Raw genomic sequence first — 12,084 nt, forward strand, 5'->3', positions numbered from 1 at the left:
TTATGGGACCCAAGGGTGGTCTTGTGGGCCTCTACACAACCTGTAACCTAAGATTGCAAACTCTGTTATGCAGACTTCGGGCAGGTAGGCAGCCAAACGATTAATAGGCCCCAGGCCATCCCAGGTATACTTGGTCTAATGCAACCTGGGGCAGGGGTGGGGGAGAGACATAGGGCAGAGATTTGGTTGCTTGTTGATAAAGTCAGTCCATGCAGGTTATGTATCCTGGGGAAGTTCATGAAGCAAATAATGGCCAGAAGTGCCTTCTGAATTGCACTCTAGTTACCAGTGTTACTCACAAGCGTGTGATAATAATTGTGCGCATACACGCGTAAAGATTCTTCTAATTTGTGTAAGATCGGGTGCCAAGCACTAGGGTCAAGATCCTGTGGTCATAGATTTCTCGATCAGTTCTCCAGTGGAGGAAATGACTGCTCTTCAGGTAAAATTGGATTAGCAGACCTCTGTTGTAAAGTCCCTAACCGCGTATGTCGTGTTCCTTCCAGAGACGTGTTACATCAGAACTTTGAGGGTTATAAGCCAGAGGTACAAGAGCTGATCTGTGTAGCTGATCGTTTGGGATCCCTGATGCAGTATGAAACGCCTGGCTTCCTGCCAAACAAGAGAATACACAGAGGTATCCCGAAACCATCCGAAAACGGACAGGTTGCTGACATAAGAGCAAGAATCGTCAAACCATGTTGCGCGTAAAAAAAAAAAAAAATCATTTGTGCCAACTCGTAAATCCCCATTTGATCCGGACAAAACTGTAGAGATTCATTCACACTGAATTCTGAAAGAGAGCTTCCCGTGTGGCCTTGGTGTTGTCGCCACCCTGTTGATGTAGAATATGGGTCTTCAGTTGTGGCTGTGGATCTGACGACTCGTCCACAGAAGCGGTTTGCTTAGTGTGGGAGCGAGGGAGAATTTGAATCTCCAGTTCTTTAGGAGGCAGAGCTGGGAGGAGACAGCTTCGGGGGGGTGCCTCTAATTTCCTCTGATAGATGTTAGTTTTATGAAGACTGACACGATTGTAGCGTATCTCTGGTCTTGTTAAATTACCAATACGTACAATTCTTTCTTTTTTTTTTTTTTTAGTTTATTTATTTTTGAGACAGAGCATGAATGGGGGAGGGGCAGAGAGAGAGGGAGACACAGAATCAAGCAGGCTCCAGGCTCTGAGCCATCAGCCCAGAGCCCGACGCGGGGCTCGAACTCACGGACCGCGAGATCGTGACCTGAGCTGAAGTCGGACGCTTAACCGACTGAGCCACCCAGGCACCCTACAATTCTTTTTTTATACGGTGACTCAAGTTATCACCGAGACTCTGCAGAGTAGGTGAACATCAGTCCCTCGGAAGTGAACTCACAAACCCTTGTTTTCTCAATATTTCCTTCTTTCAGCCATGGGCTTGGCAGCGTTGGAAGTCATGCAAGCTGTACAGCGTACGTGGACCAACTCGAAAGTTCGAATGAATGGGAAAACACGGCTGATGCAGTGGAGAGACATGTTTGACATTGCAGTAAAGTGGAGACGGTAACTAATTAAACTCGTGTTTAAATGGAAATAAACTAGAAGGGTTATCATTGTAAAATAATAGAAGGCTCCTCTGGGTAACAGGTGTCTTTGGCTAGTGGAGCCGCCATGAGGTATCACACGAGCCTAGGCACATCTGTACATTGTGCTGTGTTCACCACAGATGTAGCTCCTGTCTGCCCCACGCAACACCGTTACAGTAGGACTGACTGCGGTCCTTACGCTGTACCTTGCACCCCCGTGACATATTCATTCCATTACTGGGAGCCTGCCCCTCCCACTCAGTCGACGGGTTTCGAATTCTGTTTTGATTACTAACAATATGCCTTGTAAGTTACTTTTCCCTCTCTACAGTTTGTCGGAAATTGCTGGCATCATTATTCTTTGAAACGCCTTCGGCCGATATTTACGAAATATAGGAACTGACTGCTCTCAAGTTTCCAAGCACATTTTTAAGCGAAGTGTTTTAGAAAAAGCTGTCTCTTGGAAAGAACGCATTATCTGGGGTGTACCTTTGAATGAACTGTAGTGTACTGGTCCCTTGATAGTTGAAGTGTGTGCCTGGCTAACCAGCTATGGCTTAGGGGGGAGCTACTGATATTCATTGACATGAGAAAAATACTACTCTTCTAGTAAACCTATACTGACTTCCTACTGGCTCCAATTGGAACATTTATTTGGAGTTAGCAGGTTGGTGTGGCATACTTTTAGATAATGGGCCGAGTACTTGCTTTCTCCCCACTCTTTGCAAAGACTCATCCTGTTTCATTGGTAATGCTTTTGAACATTTCTAGGTTGTATAAGGCCTCCATCTTTAACAAGCTCTGGTTTACAGGATTGCTGACCCGGACCAGCCGGTGCTGTGGTTAGATCAGATGCCAGCACGAAGTCTTAGCAGAGGTTTTAACAACCACATCAATTTAATCAGGTAGGAACCCTTTGTGCATCTTTCCTGTTTGCACAGGAGTTTGTTCTAAATAGACAGGTCATGGAGACCGTGGACGAACGACCCTTGATCCTCTCCCGGGGACTTTTTGAAAAGGGCCCACACGGATTAGTTCTGTACCTGCAGGGTCCCGCCTGCACTCCTTAGAGTGAGTCCAGCTGCAGGAAGAATGCAGTGCGTGCCATGTTCCCTCTCCAGTCTCTCCTCTTAGGAAGAGACTGTGTGATAATTCAGGTGAACAAGTGTGCAAGGGACGGGGAGCGGAAGGGACGGAGGAGAGAGTGCAGAATCAGGAGCACCGGCGCCAGGTTGGAAATGGAGGAGAGCGTAGGGACCCACAGGGAGGCGGTCCCCTCTCTGGCTCAGGTGCGAGGTCCTTCCGATAGGCCAGGTGACAATAGGACAGAAAGGAGATGGCCACATTTGGGGGCTGGCGCTGGGGGGAAGTGCAGGGTACGGGAGTGACTTCCTGTGCACGGTTACGAACCTGAGGTTTGAGATGTCTGTAGGGAATCTGGGGAGCAATGCCCAGGGAGCGGTTGGGTGTGTAACACGTTGTACACGCGCATGCCGGTCGGATGTGTCCATCAGTATGTCGGCTGTACATGAAGTTCTGGGAGAGAGTTTGAAAACTAGGAGGCGGGGACAGAAATGTGAGTAAAATTTATTTATTATTTTTGAGAGAAAGAGAGACAGAGCGCTAGCAGGGGAGGGGCAGAGAAAGAGAGGGAGACCCGGAATCCGAAGCAGGCTCCAGGCTCCTAGCCGTCAGCCCAGAGCCCGACGCCCGGCCCGAACCCATGAACCACGAGTTCGTGACCTGAGCTGAAGTCGGACACTTAACCGACTGAGCCACCCAGGTGCCCTGAGTAAAATAATATTTAGAGTGGGCAGAGGAGATGAAGCCTGTGTGTGAGCTGGACCACAGGAGAACTACCAGGAGAACCAAAGAAGAGGAGAAAAAGCCCAGGGATTGATGAAGGAAATTGGCATAAAAAGGCTGAACGTCGTAGAAGCACTTGAGGATTTTTCTCCTCATTTTGGCATCTCCGGGCCTGAGTTCGGTGCCTCTCCTACCAGGAAAAGCTGCAAGAGCTGACGGGCAATCCTGCCAAGACAGTTCTTTGCTTCTTCCATGCACCGGGTGCAAATAAGCACAGACTGTTTTGCTACATTATTCTCACAGCTCTCTTACCGTTCTCTTGAATTCACTTGGAAGTTAGATGTTGTTTCCGATACAGTCCTTTCTAAAACGATTCTTAATTTTTTTTTTTTTTTCTTTCAGGGGCCAGGTGATCAACATGAGATACCTGGAATATTTTGAGAAAATTCTTCATTTTATTAAAGATAGGATTCTTGTTTATCACGGGTAATCCTTCAATTTTCTTTTTCACGGTAATCGCCAGCTTTGGTAGAGTTTGCAGTAGTTGTATCTGTGAAACTTGAAAACTAAGCCTATTGACTGACTAAACAAAGTCTATCAAATGTTGACACAGTGTTTGGAGTTGTAAAGCCTTTCAGTAATGACTTACCAGCCTTCTTTTTTTTTTTTTTTAATTTTTTTTTAACGTTTATTTATTTTTGAGACAGAGAGAGACACAGCATGAACGGGGGAGGGGCAGAGAGAGAGGGAGACACAGAATCGGAAGCAGGCTCCAGGCTCTGAGCCATCAGCCCAGAGCCCGACGCGGGGCTCAAACTCCCGGACCGCGAGATCGTGACCTGAGCTGAAGTCGGACGCTTAACCGACTGAGCCACCCAGGCACCCCTTACCAGCCTTCTTTTAACAGCTGTACAGAATCCATGAAATGTTTTAATCTTACGATACTGTGACTTTTCTCATCTCTTTCTCTGAAAAGCAAGACGTTTCTTTGAATTTCTTTATTAGGGGTTTCAGCCATAATATTCATTCTCTGTCACCTGAAAGGCCATATAGTGAACCCACAGTGAACAGAACATGGGGAAAAAAGAATTCTGAATGGATAGTTATCACCAAGTAAATATAAAAGTGGCACAAAAACCTAGCAGGATATTTCCGTTTGAGCAACTGTAGAAAGGAAAAAAAAATTCACTTCTAATTTCAAAATTGGTCTATGAGAATCAAGGCGTCATCACCAAATTATGACCAGAGACCCGTGCATGTATATACGACCAGTGGTCAGCAATCTGTTCTGTTTCTCCGTTTCACCTTCTAGATGGGCTTCTATCTGTTTTCTTAATTGTCATCTACGGCCCCAAATTCATTAGGATTAAACCATCCCCATATTCAGAAACTTTTGTTTGGGCCCACCATTTTGACTATGAAGCTACTCATAATTGAGGTTGATTCATTAAAGCTTAAGGTAATAGCAAGTAATAGAATTGTATATTACATTTCTGTATTAATTTTACTTGCCATCTGCCTCTGTCTCTGTCTCTTTTTCTCTCTTTAAGAGCTAATAATCCTAAAGGATTGTTGGAAGTCAGAGAGGCTCTGGAAAAGGTGCACAAAGTAGAAGATCTCCTGCCAATTATGAAGGTAAGTTTATCATCAGAATCCTGGTAGGTGTTTTTAGGGAAAAAAACATAACTAGAGTACTTTTTAAAGAAGAGCTCGTAACCGTTTAATGCATGTGTATTAATAGTGTGCTAGAAGCACTTTAAAATTATAAGCATTCTGAGGGGCACCTGTGCGGCTCAGTCGGGGCTGAGTCCCACTTCGGCTCAGGTCATGGTCTCACCGCTCGTAAGTTCAAGCGCCGCATCGGGCTCTGTGCTGACAGCTCAGAGCCTGGAGCCTGCTTTGGATTCTGTGTCTCCCTCTCTCTCTGCCCCTCTCCTCACGCTCTATCTCTTTCTCTCAAAAATAAATAAACGTTAAAAGATAATAATAATAAAATTATAAGCATTCTGAAAACACTAACGGAAACACCCTCTGAATAATAACCCAAATCACATAAAACACAGGCATCAGTCTCAAACATAAAAGCAAAGCTGTGAGGAAGCAGTTGATACAGGAAACAGAAGGAAACTTAAAAGTATATACCGTTGAATTCTGCTTCTGGCCACAGTGGAGTACTTGATAGTTGACTGCCTTTCCATACTATAACAGTTATAAAACTCCACAAAATACAAGGCACCTGTTTTCAGGGGTTGGCAATTACAAGACTGTGATTTTTGAGGAAAGGGAAACACTTTCTGTGAGCCCCGTGTTCACCCCAGCCTTCTACCTGGGATTATTTACTAAACCACTGTGTATGTGGAGCCTAAACAGAGTTTGGTGGTCTTGCTGAGCTAAGGAGGCAGAGATTGGAGTTGGGGTCTGCCGAAGTGGCTGGAGTTTACAGGGCAGAGTACAGAAGAGGAGAGAGCGGCTCAAGGTGAGAAGTCCCCAGAGGTCAGCACGGGCGTTCCTTGTCACGCTTGGCTGAGAGCTGGGCTCTGCTCGCTCAGTGAGACCCAGAGGCCCTGCAGACAGTGGCCGCTATGGGCGTGAGGGCTGAACGGAGGTATGAGCGGTTTTATACCAGGGTGTGAGAGCTGAAGGGAGGTAGCCTCAGTTTTACACCACTGAGAGACATTGGAGTTGTGACCTTGCCAGAATGGAGGGATCCTGGGAGCACCCTGGGCATTTACTCACAACCCCAGAAAGGACACACCGTAGGTATAAGACCACCTAGAATGAGGTCCGCATTCTAGGACAAAGGACAATTTCTTTTTCTCTTTCTTTTTTTATGTTCATTTCCTGAGAGAGAGAGAGAGTGCGAGCAGGGGAGGGGCAGAGAGAGAGGGAGATACAGAATCTGAAGCAGGCTCCAGGCTCTGAGCTGTCAGCACAAACCCCTATGCAGAGCTCGAACCCACCAACCGTGAAATTATGACCAGAGCCAGGCTGGACGCTTAACCGACTGAGCCACCCAGGCGCCCCGAAGGACACTTTCTGAATAGATCACCCTAACAGAAAACCAAGCCTAAGAGGATTAAATGGATCTGCTCGTGATTGGATTGCCTGCCAAAACAAAACTCAACACCCTTGAAAGGAAGGAAACATAGTCTAGACTTCTTAATTATTAGGCAAAGGAAGAAGCAGGAGAACGTGACCCATAACCAAGAAACCAAAACCAGTTAACAGGAACAGACCCCAGGAGATCCAGAAGGTGCAATGAACTCTTTTAAAGTCTTTGTTTCATTAACATGTTCGAGGACTTAAAGGAAAACATGAGCACAATGATGAAGAACCTGAGCAGGAGAATGGAAACTATAAAAAGAACCAAAAGAAAATTGGAGGACACGAAAGTCAGTGGTGTCAGAGAAGCCGCTACTTTAGTTTTGCATATGGCCCAAGGTTTGTGTGCCAGTCCTCAGCTTTCCTTGTCCAGAGGCTGTCTTCCAGATTGGGACGCCTTATGAAGGTCAGTCGTCATTCCTCAGAGGAGGCCAGAGATGGAACACACTACTCAATAATAATACGGAGAAAGGGTAGTGCTAACACACAGCAGCGGGGGGAACTTTAGAAACATTATGTGGGGCAAAGGAAGTCGCATACGGAAGAGTATGATTCCATTTGTAAGAAGTTCGACTGATCTAGAGAGACAGCAGAACAGTGATGGCTTCTGAGGAGTGAGGTTTACCTGAAAGGGGTAGGAGAAGACTTTCCAGAATGATGAAACTACACTATATCTTGACTGGAATAGTGGATACATGGGTGTATATATTTGTCAAAATGCACCAAATTATACATGTGAAGTTCATTGTATATAAATTTTAGCTCAATGAAACATACATAAATTAATTTTCCTGAGAGATTCGAGCCAGTATCGTATGATAGGTAGATAGGTAGACAGATAGTAGCAATAAAAAGGAAATAGAATACTCATGATTAAAAAAAAAAAATCTCCGTTAGATAAGACTAGTAGATTAAAGACAGTTGAATATCAAATACATGTGAGCTGGAAAATCCAATCAATAAATTCTCCCAGAATATAGCATACAAGGACAAAGAAGTATAAAATATGAGAGATGATGAATGCAGAAGATTAAGAAAAGATCTGATAGAGATCAGAAAGGAGAGAAGAAAGATAAAGAAACAGAGCGGTTAGTCAACAAAATAATAGAAGGAAAGCTTGTGGAGAGTTGAAAAGATCAATGCAGGGCCTCCTAGATGTTCAGCATGATGCTCAATATTGACACCTAGACACATTCTGATAAAATTTGGGGACTTCAAGATTAAAGAGAGTTCCTCAAAAAAATTAGATGTAGAGGGGAGCCTACAAATTCTTGATTTCGGCTCCAGTCATGATCTTTGTGCTGAATGTGGAGCCTGCTTAGAATTCCCTCTCTCTCTCTCTTCCTTTCTCCCTGCCCCTCCCTCTTACTCCTTTCTCAAAATAATAATAATAATAACAATAATAATAATAAATAAAGGTAAAAAATTAGACATAGAATTATGATAAGATCCAAAAACTCCCCTTCTAGGTGTATATTCAAACGAATTGAAAGCAGGGACTCGGATATTTGTACACCCATGTTCATGGCAGTATTATTCACAGTAGCCAAGAGACAGAAGCAACCCAAGGGGCCATTAATGGATGAATGGATAAATAGTATGTGGCATGGCCATACGATGGGGTATTATTCGCCTGAAGAAGGAAGGGAATTCTGACACAGGCTACAGCATGGATGAAGCTTGAGGACATTAGGCAGAGTGAAATAAACCAGTCACAAAAGGACAAATACCCTACGATTCCACTTATATGAGGTGTCCAGAGGAGTCAAATTCATAGAGACAGAAAGTAGAAAGATGGTTGCCAGGGGTTGGGGAGGGAGACAGAGCTTCTATTTGGGATGATGCAAAAAGTTCTGTGGAAGGTTAGTGGTGATGGTTGCAAACAATGCGAACTTTTCCTTTTACTGCTATTATTTTATTTAAATCCAAGTTAACATATAGTGTAATAATGATTTCAGGAATAGAATTTAGTTGTTCATCCCTTACATATAACACCCAGCGCTTATCACAAGTGCCCTCCTTAATGCCCATCACCCAGTTAGCCCATCCCCACCACCCAGCACCCCTCCAGCAACCCTCAGTTTGTTCTCTGTATTTAGAAGTCTCTTATGATTTGTCTCCTTCTCTGTTTTTATATTATTTTTGTTTCCCTTCCCTCATGTTCATCTTAAATTCCCCTTATGGGTGAAGTCATATGATATTTGTCTTTCTCTGACCAATTTCACTTAGCATAACACACTCTAGTTCCATTCACATTGTTGCAAATGGCAGGATTTCATTCTTTTTGATCACCAAGTAATATTCCACTAGTAGTGCAATTGCTGGGTCGTAGGGTAGTTCTATTTTTAATTTTTTGAGGAGCCTCCATACTGTTTTCCAGAGAGGCTGCACCAGTTTGCATTCCCACCAGCAGTGCAAAAGGGTTCCTCCTCCTCTGCATCCTGGCCAACATCTGATGTTGCCTGAGTTGTTAATGTTAGCCATTCTGACAGGTGTGAGGTGCTATCTCATTGTGGTCTTGATTTGTATTTCCCTGATGCTGAGTGACGTTGAGCATTTTTTTCATGTGTCTGTTAGCCATCTGGATGTCTTCTTTGGAAAAGTGTCTATTCATGTCCTTTGCCCATTTCTTCACTGGATGATTTGTTTTTTCGGTGTTGAGTTTGATAACGTCTTTAAGATTTTGGATACTAGCCCTTTATCTGATAGGTCATTTGCAAATATCTTCTCCTATTCCGTTGGTTGCCTTTTAGTTTTGCTGATTGTTTCCTTCACTGTGCAGACACTTTTTATCTTGATGAGGTCTGAACGTTCTTAATGCCATTGATCTATACATTCACAAATGGTTAAAGTGGCAAATTTTATGTTACATATTTATTTTAACACACAAAGAGTAAAAAGAACATCTTCAAGCTTCCAGAAAAGAAAGAAAAAGAAAGAAAGAAAGAAAGAAAGAAAGAAAGAAAGAAAGAAAGAAAGAAAGAAAGAAAGAAAGAAAGAAAGAAAAACTAAGGAAGGAGAATTTCACTGATGCCCAACTTCCTTCCAGCAGCAGTAGTGGATTCTAGAAGACAACGAAGGGAAATTTATTTGAACCTACTCTACCAGCGTTCAAGTGTGAGGGTAAAATAAAAACTGTTTCAAACATACAGTTATTTAGGAATTTCACCAAGTGTAGATTTTCTTTGTCAAAATGATTGAAGGGCATATATACTCTCATCAAATAAGCCCAAGAGAGAAGAAAACATGAGATGTAAGAAATCGTGGTGAACAAATAAACCAATGAAATGAATTGTTAACACCTGATGTTTAAAAATATGTATGTCTGGAATTAAAATACTGGATAATGTCAGCATTAGAGGTTAGAAAAAGTAGAGAAAGGAAGTAAAACTGTTGTTACTAAGGTATGTGTTTTTTCAGTGAGACAGTATAATCACTGACCCATGATATTGACAGAAAAATGCGTGTTTAAAATATCTATACTAAAAGTTTAAAGGCAAACACTGAAACAACAGAAATGCGACGTATCACCATCTAGACCTATAGAAGGCAGGAGAACGGCATAAAGAAAACAATGTCAATTCAACTCAAAGCTTAGAAAAAGAGGGGGATAAAAAAGTAGGGTGGGGTAGGAAATGTAGGTAATGACAGTGACAAGTCAACGTGGTGTTAATAATTGATCCCCTCAGTGAAAGACTGAGGATTTCAGACTGGTTTTTTAAAGCCCAGCTATATGCTGTTTACAGGGAGAAAGGCGTACCAGGCAAATGCTAATGAAAAGAGAATGTGAGTGTAGCATGTCACTATCAGAAATATTGCAATTCAAGATGAAGTATATTTACAGGGACAGAAATCGTTGTTTAAAAGTATAATCTATTAAGAAGTTACAATTTTACAAACATTGCCTCTACCCCAGATTATAACTACTCAACAATTTGGCAACAGAAGGTGGATATTTTTTTTTTCAATTAATGGTTTGAACTTTAATGTAAAACGTGAGTCAGTGTTCTCCTTGTAGCTATAGTAGAGAGGTTTGATGTACATCAGATGAAATTTAAGAAATTGACATGAAGAACCAGAACTTATCCATTTCTTTCTTTTTTTTTTTTTAAGTTTATTAGGTTATTTTGAGAGAGAGACAGCGCGCGTGGGGGAGGGGAAGAGAGAGAGGGAGAGAGAGAATCCCAAGCAGGCTCCGCACCGCCAGCGTGGAGCCCTATGTGGGGCTCGAACTCAGGAACCGTGAGATGGCCTGAGCCGGAACCAAGAGTCGGGTGCTCTACCAACTAAACCACCCAGGCGTCCCTCCATTTCTTTCTTTCTTTTTTTAAAATGTTTATTTATTTTTGTGAGAGAGAGCATGATAGGGGAGGGGCAGTGAAGGAGGGGGACAGAGGATTCCAAGCAGGCTCCATCCTGACAGCACAGAGCCCGACACGGGGCTCAAACCCACCAACCATGATATCATGACCTGAGCTGAAGTTAGATGCTCAACCGACCGAGCCGCCCAGGTGCCCTCTGATCTTACCCATTTCTGAGGAATGAGAGCAGGAAAGATCAGGTCATGAACAAAGCAGTGAGCTAATACTCTGCACACCAGGGTCCACATTCACCTCTTCCACTGTCTAAGTCCCAGGCTCTTATCTGCTAAGAGCACTGATTCTGTCCAGGCCTGTTGCAGGGGTTATTGCAAGGGCTTGATGCACTGACGCAGTGGTTCCCAACCTTCTCAAAGCTACTCTAGTATTGGGGTGCCTGGGTGGCTCAATTGCTTAAGCGCCCGACTCTTGATTTCATCTCAGGTCATGACCACGCAGTTTGTGGGATCAAGCCCCACATCAAGCTCTGTCCTCACTGAAGAGCTTGGAGCCTGCTTGGGATTCCCTCTCTCCCCCCCTCTCTCTCTCCCTCTCTCTCTCTCTCTCTCTCTCAAAATAAACTTAAAAAAAAAAAGCTACTCTAGTATCAGACGCCTTCTTCACTGCATCCAAATGAAATTCATAGAGAATATATCACACCTACGCAAAATGATTCTTTAAAAGGCCAACGTAGTGCCATAAAGGAGGTCTAAATGGTAAATCATTTGTAATAGAATAGTGTCTGTGTTAGGATGTTGGATTCAGGCACGTCTTCACAGAAGCCAGAAAGAAGTAGCTGGTTGCTTACTACACCTGCGGAAAAAGGGGGGGTGAACAGGGCAGCTACAAACGCAGCCCCACATCAATGTGATTTGCTGACTCTGGTATCACGAGCTGCTGGTGACAGCGTTTTCTGAAATGGTAAACTTCCAAACAGTGCCTAATATCCTGTTTCCCCAGTTGGATGTGCTATTTGCCTTCATGGAAAATTCAGCGTGGATTAAAACTATGTTAACAAATATTCAGTGTCTAAGTGTGAAATGGAGTCTGGTTCTAGGCCCAAGTAACTATTAAAATATTATTTTAAATGTTTTTAATGTTTATTTTATTTTTGAGAGAGAGACAGACAGACAGACAGTGTGTGTATGTGTGTGTGCGTGCGCGTGCGAGTAGGGGAGGGGCAGAGGGAGACACAGAATCGGAAGCAGGCTCCAGGCCCTGAGCTGTCAGCACAGAGCCCAATGCAGGGCTCGAACTC

The 12,084-nt window shown here is 43.5% G+C and overlaps 1 protein-coding gene across 6 annotated transcripts in view; it reads left to right on the plus strand.

Moving 5' to 3' along the window:
- TTC13 (tetratricopeptide repeat domain 13) overlaps positions 1 to 12,084 on the plus strand; it is a 79,556-nt gene that overhangs the window by 56,080 nt on the left and 11,392 nt on the right. For all 6 annotated transcript variants that reach the window (XM_023240418.2, XM_023240419.2, XM_023240420.2 and 3 more), the window contains 5 exons: positions 507 to 637; positions 1,405 to 1,537; positions 2,373 to 2,465; positions 3,769 to 3,852; positions 4,917 to 5,001. In XM_023240418.2, coding sequence (XP_023096186.2) covers positions 507 to 637; positions 1,405 to 1,537; positions 2,373 to 2,465; positions 3,769 to 3,852; positions 4,917 to 5,001 — 526 coding nt within the window. The remainder of the gene's footprint in view (positions 1 to 506; positions 638 to 1,404; positions 1,538 to 2,372; positions 2,466 to 3,768; positions 3,853 to 4,916; positions 5,002 to 12,084) is intronic.

Source organism: Felis catus, chromosome D2, assembly GCF_018350175.1.
Source record: "Felis catus isolate Fca126 chromosome D2, F.catus_Fca126_mat1.0, whole genome shotgun sequence".
Taxonomy (NCBI): domain Eukaryota; kingdom Metazoa; phylum Chordata; class Mammalia; order Carnivora; family Felidae; genus Felis; species Felis catus.